Consider the following 22,975-nt stretch of genomic DNA (forward strand, 5'->3'; position numbering starts at 1 on the left):
CCAATAGAAGGCCGGCTACTATTGACCAATCAGATTACACCCGCTTCTTTGCGGGGCGGGCACTCTTTCTACCGGGTTTATCTACTTCCGCCCTCCAGGCTGTTAAATGTGGTGGTTGCCTTTATTTTTTGACGACCTTTGGAATAAAATATCAGTTAATCAATACACCAGCGCCCGTGCTTTTCATTACAGTAGCTACATCAACATAAAGTAGAACAATAGCTGCTGTACTTTCGCCATATTAGCCAGCTGCCCAGGCAGCGGGATATGTCTTATATAGTATAAATACTGCAAAGTGGTTATGATCGGGACGATAGTACAGCGGTTAAGAATATTGTTTCATAATGATTTTTGCTTCATGAGACGCTGGTTCGCATCCCAGCTCGGCCGGCACCCTCGCTCGTGTAATGAAAAATGATGTAATGACACTATGATGATAAATACGCTATCATCATAGCGTATTTTTCATTCATCCGTTTTTCATTACACGGATTCTACTATTGCAGGGGTTCTCAACCCTTTGCAAGCTGCCCCCCCCCAAAGCTGGTTCATTGCAGTTGGAAAAACGTGCAGTGTCAGTGGTCACGTCTTCTTCCTTGATTAAAAAAAATAAATGAATTAAACCCGGCATTTATTTGGAACCTGCGGTTATTTATCAAAATATACACCTGCACCTGGCGTTTAAAGTGGACCCTGCGGTTAATTGAAACTCGGCTATTATATAAAGTACATTTACACCCCGCTCTGTACGCCGGGCCGGGATGCGAACCAGGGTGAAGCATAAATCATCATCAAACGATATTCTTAACCGCTGTACTATCGTCCCGATCATAACCACTCTGCAGTATTTATACTATATAAGATATATCCCGCTGCCTGGGCAGCTGGCTAATATGGCGAAAGTACAGCAGCTATTGTTCTACTTTATGTTGATGTAGCTACTGTAATGAAAAGCACGGGCGCTGGTGTATTGATTAACTGATATTTTATTCCAAAGGTCGTCAAAAAATAAAGGCAACCACCACATTTAACAGCCTGGAGGGCGGAAGTAGATAAACCTGGTAGAAAGAGTGCCCGCCCCGCAAAGAAGCGGGTGTAATCTGATTGGTCAACAGTAGCCGGCCTTCTATTGGTTGACAGTGTTGATACACAAGAAAAATCCGTGAGCAGAGGAGAGATCCGAGAGCAGAACTTGACCTGTGAGCAGGTGTGTGTTCTGAGCGCGTGCACTTTAGATCTGAGCGCGCAGAGGGCACATTTGAATGCGAGCGAAATTTTTGTGTGCAAGAAGGAGAAATGTGAACACGGGCATGTGATTTTTGAGTTCAAGCTGACATTTTGAAAGAGAGCAGAAGAAATTTAAATGCAAGAACAAAATGTGAGCATGAGGAGAAAAGATCTGAGCACGCGAAAGAGCTGTGTCACTGAAAAGGAGTGAAATCATGCTCTCAAACTGAAAATCTATGCTCTTGATTAATGACAGGATTTAACTTCCATACGACTTTAGGATACCTATTTCCAGGTCGATATTTTCTCGTATCTCCTTAATGGACTTCTTCAGTTCGGCTTTCATCATTTTTTCAAGGGAACCATACACGCTGTCAACCTTGCTACTTAACTGTTTTTCAATATTATCCATCTTCGTACTTAACAATTTCATCTCCTTCAGCTACACATTTGTTTCCTTGTCTTCGTCTCTGTCTTTGTCCTGTGCTCGCCGCCCACGTCCATCCGCCATCTTGTGCTCTTAAAAGTCTGATGTAGGCTTAGTGAAGTCAGCAACCCCACAGTGTTTTCACATAAAAGCAGGTGTGCAATTGCCCTACCAGAGACAGTACCCCCTAAAGAAAGATGCACTTGAGGGAAACAAACCAACCATTGAAGGTCTAGTAGAGGCAGGAGTGCTGACAAAGACCAAAAGCACTTGCAACACACCTATTTTTCCCATAAGGAAATCTAAATTCTAACAACTATAGGTTAGTGCATGACCTCAGGGCCATAAATGCCAGATCCACACATGTTGTTGTCTAACATTCCTCCAGAAACAAAGTGGTATACAGTAATAGATCTATGCTCTGCATTTTTCAGTGTGCCTGTTCATCCTGACTCTCAATATCTATTTGCTTTCACTTATCAGGGCCAGCAGTATACCTACAGCTGGTTGCCACAAGGCTTTGTGCACTCACCATCCATTTTCAACAAAGCCCTGGCTGAGGACCTGCAACACTCGGATGCGCAGTCCACCACCCTGATGTACGTTGATGACATCCTTATATGCTCAGAAAGCAAAGAGCAGTGTGAAAAAGACTCAATTACAGTCTTAAAAGCACTAGCAGTGGGTGGACATAAGGTCAGTAAATACAAACTACAGTTTTGCCAACAGACAGTTGAATATCTGGGCCAACAACTAAGTGGTAATAAGAGGCAAATTGCACCCTCTCAAGTTGAGGCAGTGACAAAGGCCCCAAAGCCACAAACGGTGGGCCAAATGTTGTCTTTCCTGGGCATGACGGGTTGCAGCAGACCGTGGATATGTGATTATGCAATAAAAACAGCTCCTTTGAGAGCTTTGATATGTGTTGCAGGTGAGACCCAGAGGTCAGCCCCGTTGAAGTGGACAGAGGAGGCAGACAAAGCTTTTTTCCTCCTAAAAACAGACATGCAGACCGCACCTGCTCTGGCTACCCCAGATTAAAGTAAAATTTTCCATCTGTATGTAACTGAGAGACATGGTTATGCATGTGCAGTGTTAATGCAGGATTCCCCTACAGGTAAACAACCTTTAGCATATTATAGCGCTAGACTTGACAACATTGAAGAAGGCTTGCCACCCTGTTAATCAGGGATTGGCAGCTGCAGCCTTCAACTATAAAAAGGCATCTGTTCTAACAATGGGGCATCCTGTTACATTGTTTACATCACACCAACTACATGCCATGCTAACCAGTCCACGTTTTGTGTTAACACAACCCAGACGAACTGGCTACGAAGTATTGTTGTCAGGAGCAGAACTTACCATACAAAGATGCACCACCAATCCAGCTACGAGGATGGTGTTGCCCACAGATGGCACTCCTCATGACTGCCTCGCAGAGACTGACACATTCATGAAAGTGCATGATAACTTATTTAATCAACCTATCCCATCAGATGTTAGGTTGTTTGTGGATGGGTCATTTGTCACAGGAGACACTGACAATTGTGCAGGCTATGGAACTGTGCAATTAAATCCTGAGCACTCCTTCACCAGACTCCAATCAGTACAAATAGATCAGCCATGCTCTGCCCAATTGGCAGAGATAAAAGCTATTACTGCAGCTTGTAAGTTAGCGGCAGGCAAAAGAGCAACTATTTATGCTGATAGTGCATATGGTTACGGTGTTTGCCACATCAATGCTGGCATTCCGAAACAGCGTGGGTTTATTCGTGCAGATGGCACCCCAGTAGTGCATGGACATGCAATAGCAGGGCTGATTCAGGCAATACAGTTGCCCATAGAATTAGCGGTAGTCAAGTGCCCTGCCCACCAACACTCTGGTGGCAAGAGGAAATAACTTAGCTGATGAAGCAGCTAAAGAAGCTACTGGACAGATTGAGGTAGTGCAAGAGGCTGCTGGACTAACCATCCAGGCCCCTGTGTTAACTAAGCGAGATCGTGCATCTTTAACTAACATTGCCTCTCTTGTTGAGGCACAGAACCAGGTCTCAGAGGCTGAGAAACGCTTATGGCTCCAAAGGGGAGCTATCAGAACTGCAGCCACAGCTCCCCATGAAGGACTGTGGAGAAGTCCCCAAGGACATTTTGTTATGCCTCTATCATTGTTGAAAGTTGCCATTCGGCTAATGCATGAACCGGATCACTGCTCACGTATCCAAGTGATAAGAAAGTTGCGGCAGTATGGTGGTCTCCCTATATGACTGCCATGGTAGACAGGGAACTGGCTTTGTGCCCACAGTGTCCTAAGTACAACGTTCGTAAAATGTTTACTCATCCACTGGTTCATTTCCCAGTTCCACTTGGTCCATTCCCGCACCTGATGATGGACTATGTTGACATGATAGAGTTAACCGTAAAAGGTACATGATAGTGGTCATCTGCTGTTTAGCAGATGGGTAGAGGCAGGTGCGACCACTAAAGAAGACCATAAGTCAGCAGCAAAATTTCTGTGTACAGAAGTTTTTTCCCAGGTTTGGTGTACCAGATACTATCTCATCAGACAATGGACCTGCTTTTGTGAACAGAGTGCTAAAGGAAATGTTAAAAAGACTTGGGGTACAACAAAAGTTTGGTTGTGTGTATCACCCCCAATCACAGGGATCCATTGAACGAGCCAATGGTATGCTAAAAGCCATGATAGCAAAAATCGTGGCTGATAGTGGCAACAGACTAACCTGAGTGGATGCTATGCCTATAGCTCTAACGTGCATGCGCTCACAGACTAACAGGCTAACCCATCTAACACCGCATGAAATGCTCACTGGAAGACCAGTGCCATTACCCCAACCAAGGACACCCATTGCAGGCCCGTCGCTCCCACAGTTTGAGCAGGAAATGGGAGACTATTTAGCTAGTTTAACCCAAAGTCAGGTGTTAATGATCCTATCAACAATTGGTTGGACACTCAATTTGGACGATACAAGGCACTCATTGCAATAGACAATGAGGAAGCCCACCTGTAGGGTATGAGCACTGCAGCTTAAGTCTCTGGGTCAGAAAGGATGACCCAATGGTAAGATGAAACAGAATACGGGCAAATGTACATAACTGTAAATAAGATAACCATCCTCCCCTTTTGAGGTAAATGACTTGCTCCCTAAAAATATGATATAAGCAAATGTTACCAACTAGGAGAGCGACTTGCTCCATAAAACGGCATATACTAACAATAACTCAATACATTGCTGTAAGTATAAAAACGCAAAATGACTGTGTATACCTGCCTCACTACTGGGGTCCGTTTCACAAAGCAGGTTTAGTGAAAACTCTGAGTTTGTTAACCCTGAAATGAGGGAAACTCTAAGTTTTCCGTTTCACAAAGGGAGGTAACTCAAACCAGAGAAAGAGGGGTAACTCTAGCCTGTTTCACAGAGAGAGGTAACTTAAGCTCTTGGTCAGTTACCATGGCAACATACTCTATGAACCTAACCTGGTCGGGACCAGGTTTTTCTCAACAAATCTCCGCCCTCTTTCAGCCACACGCGGTATTTGATTTCCTCATTCATTCAGTCAGCAGGCCAGTTTTGGCGTAGTATAGTTCTGCCGTCTGTTTTTTCAGAAAATCATTGCAAAAATCAGTCATTATAAGTTATATTAGGTGGCGACTATTTTCACGACCATGGCATGTCCTTTTGATAATGATCCCGTGGATGAAGGTGCAGCATTACTGCGCAGAGAATTAAATATTCGTCGGGAGATGATTATCAGACCGCGCATCGATGTTCTTGCATTTCCAGACATTTATCTTTTTGAGCGGTACCGTTTCACGTCACAGTCCATCATTTACATACACAACCTAATCCGTCCTTACATTTCCAACATTACCAACCGAAGTCATGCTCTCACATCCCAGCAGATATTGTGTGTTGCGCTGCGTTTTTTTGCAAATGGGAGTTTTTTGTACAACGTTGGAGATGCAGAGCACTTGAGCAAGGCAACTGTGTGCCGAGCGGTCAGAAAAGTGTGCCTCGCCCTGAAACGGCTACTACCCATCTTTGTCATTTTCCCTGGACATAAACCTGTCAGAGCCATCAAGGAGGAGTTCCACAGGATTGCAGGTGAATGACTTAGAGATCTATTAAAAGAATATCAAATAATATTCTGTTAATGACGTTGTGCTGCAACCTTAGACTGGGATTATTCATTTTAATTTCTTTCAGGATTTCCCAGTGTGATTGGCTACATAGATGGCACACACATCCCCATCACAGCTCCATCACATAATGAAGCAGATTATGTGAATAGAAAGTCCATTCACAGCATAAATGTGCAGGTACATGTGGATTGACTACTGTTTCAAAATGTTAAAGACTGCATCATAGTTCAACATCTGTCATTCTCTGCACTGTCAAGATCGTATGTGATGCTGCATACATCATTTCCAATGTGGAGGCCAAGTGGCCTGGGTCTGTTCATGACTCAAGGATTTATCGAGAGTCTAACCTGAGCAACAGACTGCAACGTGGTCAGCAGCCTAAAGATTTGCATAATACTTTACTTGTCTCCCTCCTTTTAATATAATCTAATGTATCCACTATACATTACAGGAGAGTTTGATGGCCATCTTCTGGGTGACAGGGGTTACCCATGCCAACCTAGGCTGCTGACCCCTTACCCTGACCCTGAACCAAGCCCCCAACAGAACTTCAACCGGGCTCACTGCAGGACGAGAGCCCGGGTTGAGATGACCATAGGCCTGCTGAAAGCCCGTTTCCAGTGCCTACGTCACCTCAGGGTGACCCCTGAGAGGGCCTTTAATATTATTGTGGCATGTGTTGTTCTTCATAATATTGCCACTATTAGAGGAGAGCAACACCCTGCCCTACAAATTGAAGACCCCGATGATGACCCCATCCACCTGTCAGCTATGCAGGATGGCAGAGCAGTCAGAGACGCCATATGCCATCATCACTTTAGTGATTGAATCACCATCATCACCACCACAGCAGTCAAATAAAGACATAATACACATTTAATTTGGTCTTCTTTATTTCCTGCAAATACAAGAGCTAGTTTAATTAATGTTCCAATATAGTTAACATAATTAACATGATTCACATGTGACCATGCACCTACCTCTAACTTGTGCTCCAGTATTTCAATTTCTATGTCTGCCTTCCTAATCTGGCGGTCCAAGTACTGCATTTCTTTGTCGGTTTTTTGTATTTTTTTCAGCAGGTGAATTTTGTAAATGTCTTTGACTGGTAACTGGGAATACATACAAGGAGGACATTATACAGTTGCACATGAATTCCACAGAACGAATCTCTGGTGTTTACTGAACATCCATCTCACTGTGTCAATCTGTGCAGTGGAAGTTGAGGGACCCTCCTGCTGCTGCCCAGCCATGCCCTGTTAAAAAAGGATGAGAATGTGTTAATACTTCAGTGTAGGCTAAATGTCACTCTATATTCCACCAGAATGTTAAGAAATGTAAATCGGAAGAGAGCTATCAGTAACATATCAAGATGTTACCTCTATAGGCCTTTCTGGATTCCCCTCTGTAAAGGCAGCAGATAAAGTTTCCTCATACTCTTCATCCTAGATGAGTGATACTTTTCAGTATATTTAAACTACCATTTGACAAAATCTTTGAAGTATTGCCTACTTACAATTACAAGGTCTGTTGTGGTATATATATATATATATATATATATATATATATATATATATTTTATAAAAGCACTTGTGTCTTGGGGGGTGAGCTCAGAGGATGAGCTCCCTCCAGGGATTCCCTCAGCCACTGGCCTTCCTAAATTCTGGCTTAGGGCCAGCTCCTCTGCCTCCGTTAGAGGTGGCGGTGCTGGGCCACCACCCGTTTTACGGGCGTCTGCTTTCTTTCTGTTGGCTGAGTAGAAGTCTGTGTTAGTTTAAATAGGCTTAATTATTTAACAGAACATGATATAGATGAGAAGACACTTATGTGTGTGAAAACAGCATTATGTTGGGGATAAAACAACTGCACAGTCAAACAGCCACTTAATATTTACTTTACAATGTAAAACATGATCAAAATGAGGTACCCCCATGAGACTATGCCGAGGTCTTACCTGTTTGAACAATGTTTTTATGTTTCATCTTAAGCTGCTGCCAAGTGCGCTTCTCCCCTGCGGGGTTGCACCTAAATGAAATAAATTGATAGGCTACCACTCAAGTTTCCCCCTGTAATATTATTGTGATTGCAAAGGACTACATTTAAACTTACGCATTGACCCGAGCAGCAATGCTCTCCCACGCCGTCTCCCTCTCTTTTGCTGCTGCAGCGGTGTTACACTTCCTTCTAAAAATGGGCTCAAACTCACTGTATGACCGCATTAATATTTCCAGTTCAAGTGGGGTGAAAAATGAAGCCCGCTTCTTCCCCGTTGCCATGGTGACTCGTCGAATCAGGGCTCCATTGACGCTGTCTTTTTATACTTGTGGTGCACGCGCTTAACTCCAGGTGAAACTACTCCGAGTTGATCAAACTAACTCAAATCAGCTGTTCTGGAACCGAAAACTCAGAGTTTCCTATCTCAGAGTAGATCAACTCAGAGTTCAGGGTTAGACTCAGAGTTTGTCGAACCTGCTTTGTCAAACGGACCCCTGAAGTCTTCCCATGTGATTATACAAATTAATTAATTGTACTGTCTCCATTATAGACTGGACAATATAGAGGAGACTCAACTCAACTCAACTCAACTTCATTTATAAAGCGCTTTAAGCAGCCATAGCTGGGACAAAGTGCAGTACATGAAAAGAAATAGAACATAAAACATAAAAACATAGGAGACAAAAACAAAAACAATAAAACAATAAAAACACACACATACAGACAGGCGCCACCACCCACAGAAATACACAACGGGCAAGGCGGCGAAGTCTATGGTCCACTACACCCACCTCCACTCCTAGTTACACCACACCCTGCCATGCAGCTAACAATGGCCCCTACAGGTTCCTAGGCCTTTAGGGACAACACCAGCAGCCTGGGGATGGATCCCTTTCCGCCCTACCGCCATCAGCTTCCACCAATGGTTCCAGAGATGCCACCACGTATTTTCGCCCAGTTATGGAGAGCCACCGCAGAGCCACCTCCACCCTACTACACCACACTCCAGAACGTCGCCTCGACCGGACCAAGGCCAAAGGCAGCAGACCAGAGCAAGGACATGGACAACGAGCTGGCTGTGCCACCACCACCAAAGTAAGGACCCACCCCAACAAGCTCCAGTGAAAGTGAGGAAGGAAGAAGCCACAACGCAGCGCCAATTGATACTGAAATAAGGCCCCAAGAACCTGTTGACACATTGGTGGCCGTGCTAGGCCCACCCAATGTGGATGTAGTGAATGCGGTCTTGCCAAAAGGACTGCACATGTATCACTCCCTGACCGAGGCAGATGATGTAATAGGGATTCTGCCTAAAAGACAATACAGACTTACGGACAAAAACCTGACACATGAAGCACAGAGATTGATAACCCACATCAGAAGGAAGTCACTGGCCCGCCGACAAGCTCACATATTGAGCCCCTTACGCACGGAAAACAAGAACTTTGGCGACACTGTGGCCCATCTGGAAAGAAAGATTGCTGACCTGGAAGAAGAGAAAGCACACCTACAGATGATGGTGGAACAATTGCATTACCAAAAGAGTGGCCTACTGCGACTCTGCGACGAAAAATTACATCAGCAAAGAGCTGCCCTGAACATGCTCACCTCTGGAGTGGCTTCAGTGGGAGAGGGTCACTACCCATATGACAGCCAGAGGAGCACCCGCAGTGGTGCCCAATAAAGTCTCACTCACCATGGCCCTAGCCCCACATCACAACACCGAGTATGAACAGAAGTTACAGCAGTGGGAGGAGCTGCGTGACCAGCATGTACCTGCTGGAAAGACTGTAGGAGGATGGTCATATGGTGAATTTGTAAAATTAGCCAATACAAACCAGGCCCAAAAATGATTAATACTCTTGTGGGCCTGAGATCAACTGGAAGTTATCACAATAAGTGGTAAGGCCCCCTCAGGCACGCTTCAGACCCCATCACCCCCTATATGAAATGGGATGACCCAAAAGACACCGTGCACAACTCGATGATGCTTCAAGTTGACCATAGGGGAAGTCTTGCCATACAGTACTTAGAGCCTTGACCTTACCAGTACTGGGATGAGGGCTTTGCCCTGTTGGAGGGCACAGCCCTGGGTGAAGGAGCAATTATGCCCCTAGGCAGAGACTTGTGGATACAAACCAAGACGTATAAACTGACGGCCAAATATGTTTTGTTTCTGTGGCCTTATCCTTTCTCTAATCACATTTTTGACGCCTTTTTCCTATATCCAGGAACTCGAGGAGCATATTATATCCTGGTGTTCCACAGCAGCCAGGAAGTGACTAACATTTTGGACAATGGATACAATGTAATTTATTCAAACACGCCCACCACAGTGCAGGCATGGCTGAGGTTGGTGTCGAACCCCTGTGGAGACACCCATGTGGAAGCAGAGTGAAGGAGGTCCTATTCATATGTACCTGGCCCCCTGCGGACGGAGGGTCAGGTTGCAGGACATACACTACCACTGTTGGAAAAATTATGCTTATTTTATCAGTTTCTTGCATTGCATTGATATAACCTGCTTGTCTTCCTTTATATGTTTGTGGAAGTGTACCGAGCTCCTGGAAAAGTACTGTGAAGAAACACACTCACCCTCCGGCGGGACCACAAGGCCTCGAATGGCATCTTGTGTGAATAACATTTGGTGGACATCATAAGAATGTTTGTGTGAAGGATATATGCTGAAGGCCGTAGGTCCGAAAGTGTGTACGTGTACTTCTCCATCATGCATAACAACTGTATGACTCATATGTACTGTCAAAGAGCCAATCATATACGCTTACGCCCTATTGTAGGTGAATAAAAGATGCTTGGGGAGAGCAGCTCATTGGAACTCAGGAGCCCAGACTTTGTGTGCTGACTTCTGCTCTTCCCCTTTGCCTAGAAAGACAATCTCCGTGTCCGTGTCTCATTTCTTAACAGATTTAAACCCAACATTTCTTGGTGCTGTGACCCGGATCCCAATATACCCAGCTCTGCCAGAAGGAGGACGACACACCGAAGCCCGTCAACGGGCAGGACCACAACAGGTGGCCTGAAAGAGACGTCCCCTCCAACTGAACAGGGTTGGATTGACGGGATCCGGACTTTGAAACTAAGGAGACGGGACCGGAGAACTGAGGAAAAATCATATCACCTTCTCTTGTGAGTAAAAACACCCTACATTTAGAAACAGGATATTGCAAATTCCTAGGTAAAGTAAAATAGAAACAAAATTAAAATTAGTTTAAGTAGTATTTCTCTTTGAAGCAGCAGCATAGACTGAAACCTTATCGGTGTTAACGAACGTCTATGGCCTGTTGAAGTAGAAGAGAACACATAAAAAACACAACGCAGACTAGGGAAAAGCATTAAAAAATAACGATCACTGAAACGAAAATTTGCATACAATGGGTGGGAAGAATTCTCGTAAAACTGTAGATGAAGACAGTACAGGTGATAAAAAGTATATGAAGCAATGGAATCCTCAAAGTGTCAAGTATCTAGATAAATGGAAAAAGAAGTATGGATTTACAGGCCGCCTAAAAGTAAGAGAAATAGAGGATTTAATATCCCGCTTGGAGACTAGTCTCATCACCAAGCGAGGGAAAAAGCATGAAAAAAGAGCTGACGAGCTCCGCATAGAGCAAGGATGGTTAACACAGTCTAAAGCCAGACAGGATAACCTTAAGAAGCAAAAAGAAGTGAAAAAGGAAGCTAAGAAAAGCCAAATCCTTTTTGTGCGCAAAGAAGACAATGAGATAAACTGCAGGCAAGTGCCTGAACCTCCCCCATACGTGCCAGTGGCTAGTGCGCCGGTCGAACAAAACATTCCAGAGCAACAAAACATTCCAGAGTCAGTTCCAGAGCCAAAATTGGCATCTGCAGCTAAACCATCCCATTTGTCCCACTGGCCACCTCTGTACCCAAAGGTGCCAACTCCTAAAACTGAAAAGATGAACGATAGGGGGGGCCCTAGTCATGGGTTGCGACCAGCAGGCCTCCTCCAAGCACCCAACAGATACACCCCCTCAAACAGCCCGGCTGGAAGCCCCAGCCTAACTATCAGACTTAAAAAAAGAGAACCACCAGTGAAAAACTCTTCAAATATGATAGCTGAAGAAGTGTTTCCCCAGATCAGCCTCCAATCCTGTACGTTTTTCGTCCTTGGACCCTCGTGGAGGCCGCGAATGCTGTAGCCGGCATTCCTCCACCGGAGGATGATTCAGAGGAATGGATAAAATGTATGAGAGAGCTGATAGACTCCTACCGCTTGAATGGACAGGAAGCAGGGGAAGCTATGCAATCTTCATTGAAAATTAAATGGGGGAGAGTAAAGGGTAATTACACAGGGAGAAATGGTGTAGGGACAGTGTTTGCATATCCAGCCGATGGAATGCTGGTGGGAGAATATAAAGATTTTCTCGATGCAATAGCAGCAAGAGTGAAGGCCACTTTTGCACGCACCGCGAACTACTCTCGCATAGCTGCCATAAAACAGAAAACAGACGAGGATCCTGAGGATTTTAGGGCTCGAATGGAAACCATGTTCCGTGCTAATAGTGGTATAGCATTTAGGTAAATTAAAACTGATGCAGACCAACAACAACTCAAACACGCTATTATGCATGGTTTACACCCAGATGTTGCAGGCTGGGTCCGCAAACATTTCACTGAATTTGACACCGCGGACGTTCCTACCACTATGCAGTGGGTCCGCCATGCAACCAAACACTTAGACTCCAAGAATAAGAAAGGGAAAGGAGGAAAAGGAGCGAACACATTTTTCTATGATGACGAAGACTGTGATGCTTTCCTCAATGACAGCCCAGATTGTCACACAGTGGAAACGAAGGGGGATGATAACCTCAACAGGGAAGCCTGTCCTCGGGATGTTTTGGCAATTCTGACACATACTCAGCAGAGGCAATACACCCTCTTATCACCCTCGATGTCCTCCGTGATATGCAGACCTCTGCTCCTGATAATGAAAAACAGTATTGGGTCAAACAAGGCGCTGAAACAGACAAAAGAGGACTGTATACACAGGCTAACAAACCTATTCTCCCTAAAAACTTGTACAAAGCTGCCGCCATTTTGAGTCATGGGCCTTGCCATGTCTCAACAGGAGGGATGACAGAATTCCTACTCAAAAAACTTTTGCAGATCATGTTTAATTTGCATAAAACACAACCCACAGGGCAATGTAAGACCAAAATGAGGGAAATTCCCGGAACCAACTGAACCTTTTCAGACTATGCACATGGATTTCATAGAACTAAACAGAAGCGGGCCATACAAATACTGTTTAGCACTAGTTGATGCATATTCAAAATGGGTTGAAATAATACCTTCAAAAGCTGCAGACTCACTGACAGTAGCAAAAGCATTGTGCAAAACAAGTGTGCCACAGTATGGGATCCCCGAAGTATTGTACAGTGATAATGGTGCACATTTTGTAAACCAAGTTGTAAGTCAAGTTGCAAAACACTTACAAATAAATCTAAAAAATCATTGTGCCTACCACCCTCAAAGTGCAGGTCTGGTAGAAAGAACAAATGGGACTGTCAAATCTCGGTTAAAGAAATGCATGGAAGAAACAAAGAGACCATGGCCTGACTGTTTAGATCTAGTGAAATTATACATGAGAACCACTCCGACCGATAAAGGGTTAACCCCATTTGAGATAGTTCATGGTAGGGCATTTAGACTCCCTGTTGTCTCAAAAGACCTTGAGGTATCTGAAGAAGAGACAACATTGGCAGAGCACATGAGAAAACTGTTGGACCAAAAAGATGTTTCCAAAACAAATTTACTGCCCTCTGATTCTCTTCCCCCTCCACAGGACAGCCAGAAAGTGAGGCCAGGGGACTACATATTCGTCAAAATCATCAAAAGAAAATGTTGGTCCAGCCCACGGTGGGAGGGTCCGTACCAGGTCCTGCTAACAACACCAACAGCAGTAAAGATTGCAGAAAGGACAACTTGGATCCACCTCAGCCACTGCAAACTGCAGCCTACCTCTGTCTCAACTGGATAGTGGGGAAGTCTGGGCTACAAAGGGGGCTCTGCTATATAGCGGCAGGGCCGTCTCAAACCCCAATGAAGAAAACAACTGATCCCTGTCCTATTAGGATGACAGAGCAAGGTGATGCAGAATCGGATTGTTCTGGACTTGCTAACAGGATCACAAGGAGGAGTGTGTGCAGTTATTGGACAAACATGTTGTACCTACATCCCTGACGGCATGACGGACGGAAGAGATATCTACCAAGCTCTGCAAAACCTGACCAATCTCCAAAGCTATGTGCTGGAGCAAACTCACGGTGCTGACCCACTCCCGGACTGGATGACTGGATTCTTTAACGGCACCTGGTGGCAGGTTCTCCTAAAGGCATTGGTACCCGTGTTCGTAGTCATGCTGTTGTTCCTCTGTTTTATCTCTTGTGTGATACCCTGTATACGATCAATGTTTGAGAAAATGGTTCAACAAAGTTTTGTGCAAATGCAATTATTATCCCAAAGGTATGAGTTTGCTAATCCTCAACCTTATGCTGATTCCCGAGTGTAAAAATGTTTTACACCTCGTCTTTTTCCAATGAAGGTATAATCGAAAATGGCGACAAGTGATAATAACCTGACGAACTGAAAGTATGAGCAATTAAAACTGATAAACAGGAGGGAAATGTTGGAAAAATTATGCTTATATTATCAGTTTCTTGCATTGCATTGATATAACCTGCTTGTCTTCCTTTATATGTTTGTGGAAGTGTACCGAGCTCCTGGAAAAGTACTGTGAAGAAACACACTCACCCTCCGGCGGGACCACAAGGCCTCGAATGGCATCTTGTGTGAATAACATTTGGTGGACATCATACGAATGTTTGTGTGAAGGATATATGCTGAAGGCCGTAGGTCCGAAAGTGTGTACGTGTACTTCTCCATCATGCATAACAACTGTATGACTCATATGTACTGTCAAAGAGCCAATCATATACACTTACGCCCTATTGTAGGTGAATAAAAGATGCTTGGGGAGAGCAGCTCATTGGAACTCAGGAGCCCAGACTTTGTGTGCTGACTTCTGCTCTTCCCCTTTGCCTAGAAAGACAATCTCCGTGTCCATGTCTCATTTCTTAACAGATTTAAACCCAACAACCACGCCACACACAGACGGTTTGTGGAGTTCATGAACGGGACTCCGGCTTTAGCGAGACGAACCACTGGTTTCTCGCCAACCATTTGGCATACCTTAATGACAACATAATGGGATGATAAAGGGAGTGCTTGGTAAAAGGCAAGCAAGGACTACTTTTGAAGGTTAAGTCAGAATATCACATGCACCAGAGCAAGATTACTAAATCATATGGCATACGGGATATCAGTAAGCCCATAGGGGCACTGGAGGAACGTTTAAGCCTAAGGGGAACACCATGGGTAATACATCAATATGACTACAAGATTAGCCCAGGTGACAGGAAGCATGCTGCTAGGGCTAGACAAAGTTCTTGCCTATCTTTGTCCAAAGTCTGATCAGCTGCTGAAAAAACATACCATGATAAAATGTTTCACAAAAACAAACATGGAGGCTTGAGTAATGCATGAGGATGATCTAACAACTAATTAATCTAGTGTTCACTGTAAAGCTGACCTAAGGAGGTTTACATCCATAGGAAGAGCCTGGATCACTACTCTGATCCATGATGTGTTCCTCCTACTTTTGTAGCCATATAGGGTACTCTCATGGGCTCAGAATGTGTGTATTAGTCACTTTTGTGTCTCATAATATGTTTGAGCGTTACACTGTAAATTGTACTTCATGTTTACTCTATGTTCCTTACTAGCCTACAGGATAGATCAGATGGAATGCTAGGCTAAATAGTGTTACCACCACGTAAACCGTTACTCGGGGTGGAGGTTGCTCAGTTATGTTGCCAGGACTGTCAGGTATCTGTTTCATGAATATCATGGTGCCATCATGCTTTGGACTGGTCCAGCGGATGGCTCAGGGATGGCTACCAACTATTACTTTAATAGTTGGAGCCCTCTCCTATAGGTTGATACTCATTTTCAGATTAGTATAACACTGGAATTTCACTTATATCTCTCACATGGTGTTGCTCATATTTTGCAGTCTCATACTTGTCAGCTCACTCGCAAAATGTGTTGTGAAATGATGTATACCTATGCTTGTAACCATATTCCTGTCATACTCACATCATTGTAACTGTTTTTGTTGAGCTTTCTCATAGATAGCATAGTGTTGGTCCTGATAAAGAACCAAAGGGGGTAGTGTATAAAATCTGAGCAGTAATACCATCACCCTATTTAGAAATGCTCAGCTGTTCTCTGTAAGAGCAAGGAAAGTACCTAGGAGGCCTGCATTGCAGAAAACACTGGAGAAGGAATCCCCAAGAGGGCCACTAGAGTCACAATTGCTGTATATGGAAATTATAATTACTATGTATAGAATAAATAAAAAATGACTATTTCCAGATGACACCCAAGGCCCAGAGGGGGGAGGGGGCTGAGAGTGGGGTGTCTGGCTATTTTTTAAGGCCTTATTTGGAAGGTATTTCACTGGTATAATGCAAAAATGGAAGTTAATCATGGATAAGGGTATTGATCAGGCCTAAAGGAAGGAGGATAAAGGCGCGTGGAAACCCCCAGACCAGAATAGTATATAAGTTGGAGCATCAGACAGAGTTCAGTTCATCCTGGGAGAGCGCACTGCATGTATCCTGCTGTATGAAATACATATCTTTGACCTGAAGACCAGCTGTTTCATCCTTGATTTAGGACTCCACCTGTGAGTATTTTATAGTTAATAAGTCAGATAATTGTAAACTTTAGACAAGTAGTTTGACACTACACCCGCACTACCACATTATGCATTTAATGCTACCAACATCGGCCTGTAGCTTAATTAGACAAATGCACTGCCATATTATATCAGGCATGGCCTTTATAACAGACAAAATACAAAAATACACAGAGTTCAGAGGAAAATACATTCATTTGAGCTTTTTAACATAGTTTCACTTTCTTACAGAGTCATTTAATGATCATTAGAAGAAAATCGGTTCACATCTGGTCGCTACTACACACGTCTCTGGTAACGTGGATGCTCTCTAGAGTCTTGTGGAGTGTGTAGATGGATTCCTCGACGCTCTATTTCCATAGTTAAGACATCAGAACATTTAAAGCCATGTCACTATCCAACCCCAGTAACATTAGACCAGCTTGGAAGCTGCCACTTAGGCCGTGTGGCAAAAAGGTACTGTGGATACCAGTGGGCTCGGCTGTGATATGCAGGAACCAGACAGCCAGAGAGCCTGAGCTACAGCGTGTAGTGTGTTTTCTTGTGACTATAGCCGTGTGGGCTAATGAGTGTTTTTTTGTGGGCAATAAAGCCATTTTTGAGTTACTATTTGCTACAGTTTCCTTTTGCCTCCTTTACACCCAGTTTATTATTTAACTATGTCACTCCCTTCATCCCCTAGCCATATGGGGACGTAACATATTTGGGGGCTCATCCGGGATCGTTAAGGAGCCAGAGAAAATTTAGCGAAAGTTTTTCCATCCACAGTAGCGGCTGTGGTGCTGAGTATTGGTCGTCCGGTGTGCCATTGTTTTGCCGTTGCAACTGTGCGGGTAACTGCTCCTCAGGTAAGACTAGGGGAGTGTCCAGCTTGGTTTAAATCAGCCTATCCATCGGGCACTCTTTTGTTATTTTGCCTTTTTTGTTTTCGGGTAATCCTGGGCGGGGATAACATTCTCTGTTGGAGGCAGGCGTTTCAGGGCTTCATCCGCTGATAGTAGCCTTTCAAGTCGCCTCGAGCCCGGCACGCTCCAAAAGGTAAGCAGGTAAAGTTATCATAGGCAGCATCTGAGGAGTTGGTTTCTCACACGGCTGGGCGGGTAATAATTGTGTGTGGCGTCGGACATCAGTGTTACCGCGTTTGCTGCTGTTAGATGCAGTGACTGAATTTCGTTTTAGCGATCAGCTGTAATTTGTTTGCCCCAAGTGGTGTGCGGCTTTTAAATAGCCAGCAGCTAGGTGTGTGATTTTCGTTATCTGCTGTATTGTAAGTATTGCGACTTTTGTGTTAAATGAGTTTGTGGCTAACCCTAGTGTCGAGCAGCTCGATCTGTGTAAGAAGCGCGATTTGAATTATGAATTACCTGTTTCAACTGCGTGGGTGAAAGGAGAGCTTAAAGCAGCTGTTCTTACCGACTTAGTTGATCAAGGTGGGTTGGTGGTATCTAGGTCGGATTCCCCGGGCTTGGTGGCCGCCGGCAAGGACCGCCCCGGGTCGCCAGAGTCCCTCATTTTAGCGGCTGTATTAACTTTGAGTGCAGAGTCGGCGTGTGACGTGAGTGCGGTAGTGAGAGGCATTGAGATGAGGTTGATGCCCTCACCCCTTCATGTGTCCACATTAAGAGTGGGCTAGTGACTGGTTTCTTCCCTGTAGTGGTGTGTGCTGGTTTCCCCGTCAAGGGTGTTCATTTTATTATGGGGAATGACGTTGCTGGTAGCAAGGTCTTTCCTGTGCCAGAGGTTGTAAGTCCCCTTCTTCGTTCTGAGTATGACTGCCGTGCTAAACATCATCCAGGAGCGTGGGTCGCTAAAGCGCTGACTCAGGCGCCGTCTTCTCAGCAGACCCATACTGCGCCTGATAGCTTTTCTGTCCCAACTGAGGGTAGGTTGCCCCCTGCTGGTGACGCAGTGGTTTGCTGGTCCCAAGAGCTCAACATCAGGCTACCCACCTCCTTGGAAAGGAGTTGTACTGTAGCAAGGAAGAATGGTGGCGGTGGTAAGAAGTGCAAACGTCGTGTTAACCAGAGTGTGCCCAGGTGGGTTTCACAGTGGGTTTCACAGCAGGGTGGTGTGTCTGGTGTAACATGAGTGTTTTGTGTGTCACCACGTGAGTATGATCTGTGGCAGGGGTCTGCACTGTGTGTGTGTGAATAACCTGTGGTGGAGGTGTACATTGTTTTGTAGGGTGTGTGTGTATGGACAAACTTGGTTTGTTCTTATGGGAGGAAGTGTTACGGCCCCAGTGCTGTGGGTGTGTTTTGTGTTGTTTTCTTTCACCCATTCAAGTAACACCCGTATCCTCCCCCTCTTCCTCGTCAGTGTGTGGATCGCACACCTGAGGCTACTTGCCACTTAGGCCATTTGGTATAAAGGTGCTAAGGATACCAGTGGGCGCGGCCATGATATGCAGGAGCCAGACAGCCAGAGAGCCTGAGCTTCAGCGTGTAGTGTGTTTTCTTGTGACTATAGCCGTGTGGGCAAATGGATGTTTTTTTTTTTTTTGTGGGCAATAAATATATCCTTACATCTGTGAATGTGTAAATGGGAGGCATTGACTTATAGCACTTTGTAGAACAAGCTTTATAAAGTTCACTCCATTGACTTGTATTAGTTCACGGGGCGGAGCTGCCTCCTCCGATATGATGGTGCCGTCGACGTACATGTGTCTATGGTAAATCTTGTTGCAGTCTTGAATAAAATAGAACATTAAAAAAATAAGATTTAGGGGTAAAAAAAATCGTCCTGCTGGCCTTAAAATGACTGAACAGTGCCACCTGTTGTTGTGGAGTGCGAATTACAGGACATTTGTTGGAAAGTTTACTGGCATTTGTGTGTGGATCTGAAGACATTTGTGTGTGGATCAGCAAGGCGGAAAAGTAGTGCCAAAAGTCACGTGACAGTGGTAAGACAGTGCCAAAAGTCACGTGACAGTTTTTTTCCGTACTTGTAGAATTCTTTTTTGTACTTGAAGGATTTTAGTTTGTACTTGAAGGAAATTATTTTGTACTTGAAAGATTTTAATTTGTACTTGAAGGATACTTTTTTGTACTTGAAGAAATATGTTTCTTTGTATGTGTAAAACATGCTGTATTTATTTCTGAAGCATGATGTATTTGTTTGATTGGTACATTTCTTATTTGCCAAACAAAATGCATTAGTTTGTGAATGATGTTTTGCATTTGCAGACCACACTGAGTTTGTTTGTGAATCGTTGGGTGTGAGTAAAACAAGTTTTGTGTGTGTGTGAGGTTTTGGCATGATTCTAACTCCATAATAACTGCCGACAAATAACTTTATTTTGTACGGAAACTACCTGCTCCTCTGTCTGATCATTACCATGGATTACAGAGTGGATTGTCCTGTCGTAAATATACCATCTTTGGTCATTGCACTGGTTTGTGGGTAAAAAAACAACAACAAAAACTCTTGTTACACCATTCCTGTTCGGCTCCCGGACCGTGATCGGGAAGCGCGGGGGAGATGTTTCCTCGAGGGCCGAAGTTTATTATTACCTTCGGGGTGAACCCTTTCACGTATGTCGTTGGTCGGTAAATAATGCCTGGGAGCTTTGCTGTCTTTTGAGGTGCCGTCACGTTTATTCACAGCTAACTGCAGCATATACTGTACATTTTATTCCTGTCGTTACTGCCGCTACTCCTTTCTCTCTCATTCATTCACTGTCTGCCGTACACACGCTCCCTCACTGTCGCTCACCCACTCACACTTCACGCACTGCCCTATTCATGAAACAACATGTAACAACACTGTTAAAAGAACTTCTGGACAAGCTGTACTTCAGCGGTAAGGATTTGTAGTCCGAAGTATTCTCTACTTCCTAAAATAGACATCGCAAAATTGGTAACTGGAATAAACTGTCCAGGTTGCTTGTATTTTAATAAACCATACGATTTCAAACCTCAGATTTCAACATGGTTTCCGTTGATGTAAATACAAAGCAGGCCAACAAGCTCACGTGAGTGATACGAAGCACCAATTATTACATGTAATGATACTTTTAATTTAACTGCGACTTCACGCCAGGTAGTGCCATCCAAGTTAGTGATCAGCCATCACAAATGATAACATAACTAGCTAAGGTTAACTGCCTACAAATGGTCGTTTCAGAGGTAGTGATGCTGCTGTCTTGACAGGAGCCCATCTTTGGGTGGCCATTGAAAGCAGAGGGATCATGTTGGCTGATGTTAGCTAGCTAATTTATAATCCATGCTTGCTCATTTTTTGCAGTTATGCTGTTCTTTGACTATATCTAGTGCTGCTGCTGCTACTATTATTTCAGTGATTTCTGTACCTACTAGATGTTTTAATAGCCTATACTAATTATAGGCTATTAAACATAATTTTAAACATAGTTTTAAGCATACTCGTCAAGACTTCGGCAAGCAAACAGAGTTTCTTCTGGAACTCTAAAACCAGTTTTTATAATGTTAATCCTAACAGAGGCCAGGCCAGTAATACAATGTTACCCAGCACTGTTGAAGTTACTTTATCAACTCAGCTGAGTTGTTGTGTGTTTACTTTCTTCAGACATAATGAAGAGAGCACAGCAAACCCTGCTCCCCTTTGGGAAGAAGATAGTAAGGCAAGAAGAGGACGAGAGGGGGAGAAAGGGAAAGAAAGGTGAATGAGAAGACCAGGTGCTGCCCCAGGATAGGATTATCAATGTCCCAAACACACTGATGTTAAACAAACAATACTGTCCTCTGATCTAATTCAATCATAATTATAATTATTCAATCCTAAAGTAACTTAACTTAACATATCTAGTAGTGCTAATAGTGAAATTGTATGACTTACATTTTGCTTGTGTTCATGTACTGTTTGTGTTTGAGTTTGCATTATTTGGTATTTGAGTTATTTAAGTGTGTCTCAAAGTTGATATTAAGGAGGTGTATATTATTTTACTTAATTCCTTCTTGGCAGGAGAGACAAGTGGAATCTTTTCTTGCATTATGCCCTGTTACATCTAGGCTAGATAATCTTTGAAACTTTGCTTATGTTAGGACATTTATGTTCATTGGAATCAGTGTACTGTCAATAATCAACAATCATACAATTTCAGTTAGTCTACATGCATGGTGACTGGCTGCCTGCCCCCATCTACTGGCTCTGACTGCCTTCATATCTCCACATCTGTACTGTATTCTGCTGTCTCTGCCCTCTTGAAGGTTGGTCAACACACACTCACACAGTGTCAGTTACAAATACACATTTCCTTATGGACCCGCCCTCTGAAACTTTGCTTATGTTCGGACCTCCACAATTATGACCTCAGTATTTCTAAAATCCTGGTTACGGCCCTGTCAGGGATATCTGTAAAGTTAATGTTAGGCCTGTTCTGGTTATTTTACAGCTGTCTTTTCTACTTGCATGTCAGTTAAAATGCTATTAGTTTTCCATCCCCTTTGTAATAGGGTCGTTGTAAGCCTTTGGTTTATTGTGTCACAGTTTAGTTTGTTAAAGTTTACATCAGTGTTAAAGTGCAGTTAAAGTGTATTACTGTTAATACTCCACACCTTAGCTTTCCCATATCATTAATAGGCGAAATATATATATACACTGCACTTGTACTCTAGTTAGTATGATTAGTATTGCAATGACAATAAACTGGATGAATCTCATCACATGTTCATAATTAGTCTATATCAGTCCTATGTATAGCACACATCAAGCATCTGTTTTTTTTTGTTTTTTTTTTATTAAAATGTAGCATGCAGTGGTCACATATACTTCTCTTCTCTCTTCAGATGCAGTTTTAAAATATTCCACCACCAGCCCAGTGACACAGCATCAGGTGCTTCTGTCCCTCTATTTCAGCACAGCAGACTGACACAGCATCAGGACTAAAGGCTGCACCAACAGACCTGCTGACTGGACATCTCTTCTGACTAGTTCACAGAGGACCAGTTCAAATAAAGAAGCAGGTACACATTTTCCAAAAACAAAGATGGTAGAGTGTCAACATGACTTTTGTAACAGAGTCTTAGTCAATGGGGAAAAAAATCAAAAGAAGCTGGCTGATGTACTCAAACAGAAATAATAGCTTGCACTGCTTCTGCTGCTAAATGTTTTCTCCAAAAGAATACAGACTTAATAAGGAAGGACTTAAGGACTGGAACAATGCAAGCCACTTGCAGAAGGTTCATGAGGACAGCCAGGAGCACAATACCCACATGGCAACATGGAAGGAGTTGGAGGTCGTTTTGCAAAGCGGCTGACAATAGATAAGTGAGAGATGGCACTCTGAGGCTGAGAGATAATATGTTTGCACAATGCCTTATTTATAAAATTGTACCATTTCAAATAATATACAGTTCATGGACTTATAGACTTACTGCTTTAGCTT

At 43.7% G+C, this 22,975-nt stretch overlaps 1 protein-coding gene and 2 long non-coding RNA genes across 3 annotated transcripts; all 3 read left to right on the forward strand.

Moving 5' to 3' along the window:
- Positions 1-5,336: 5,336 nt before the first annotated feature.
- On the forward strand, positions 5,337-6,662 carry LOC115570395 (putative nuclease HARBI1). The gene is made up of 4 exons (XM_030398946.1): positions 5,337-5,775; positions 5,878-5,990; positions 6,071-6,182; positions 6,265-6,662. Exons 1-4 carry the CDS (start codon positions 5,337-5,339, stop codon positions 6,639-6,641), a joined length of 1,041 nt encoding a protein of 346 aa, XP_030254806.1. The 3' UTR covers positions 6,642-6,662.
- Positions 6,663-10,683: 4,021 nt separating this feature from the next.
- On the forward strand, positions 10,684-14,350 carry LOC115569713 (uncharacterized). Its single transcript, XR_003981614.1, has 2 exons — positions 10,684-10,955; positions 13,636-14,350. It is a non-coding gene; the product is annotated as an uncharacterized LOC115569713 (long non-coding RNA).
- A 5,715-nt stretch (positions 14,351-20,065) lies between these two features.
- Positions 20,066-22,465, forward strand: LOC115570323 (uncharacterized). The gene is made up of 3 exons (XR_003981746.1): positions 20,066-20,412; positions 21,157-21,797; positions 22,377-22,465. It is a non-coding gene; the product is annotated as an uncharacterized LOC115570323 (long non-coding RNA).
- The last annotated feature ends 510 nt before the right edge of the window (positions 22,466-22,975 follow it).

Source organism: Sparus aurata, chromosome 19 (genome assembly GCF_900880675.1).
Source record: "Sparus aurata chromosome 19, fSpaAur1.1, whole genome shotgun sequence".
Taxonomy (NCBI): Eukaryota; Metazoa; Chordata; class Actinopteri; order Spariformes; family Sparidae; genus Sparus; species Sparus aurata.

Excerpts from the sequence above, each read along its gene's own strand:
- LOC115570395 (XM_030398946.1), top strand. The coding sequence starts at position 5,337 with ATGGCATGTCCTTTTGATAATGATCCCGTGGATGAAGGTGCAGCATTA. Across the intron at positions 5,991-6,070 it reads TTCACAGCATAAATGTGCAG|ATCGTATGTGATGCTGCATA; the intron begins GTACATGTGGAT and ends TGCACTGTCAAG. Across the intron at positions 6,183-6,264 it reads GAGCAACAGACTGCAACGTG|GAGAGTTTGATGGCCATCTT; the intron begins GTCAGCAGCCTA and ends TATACATTACAG.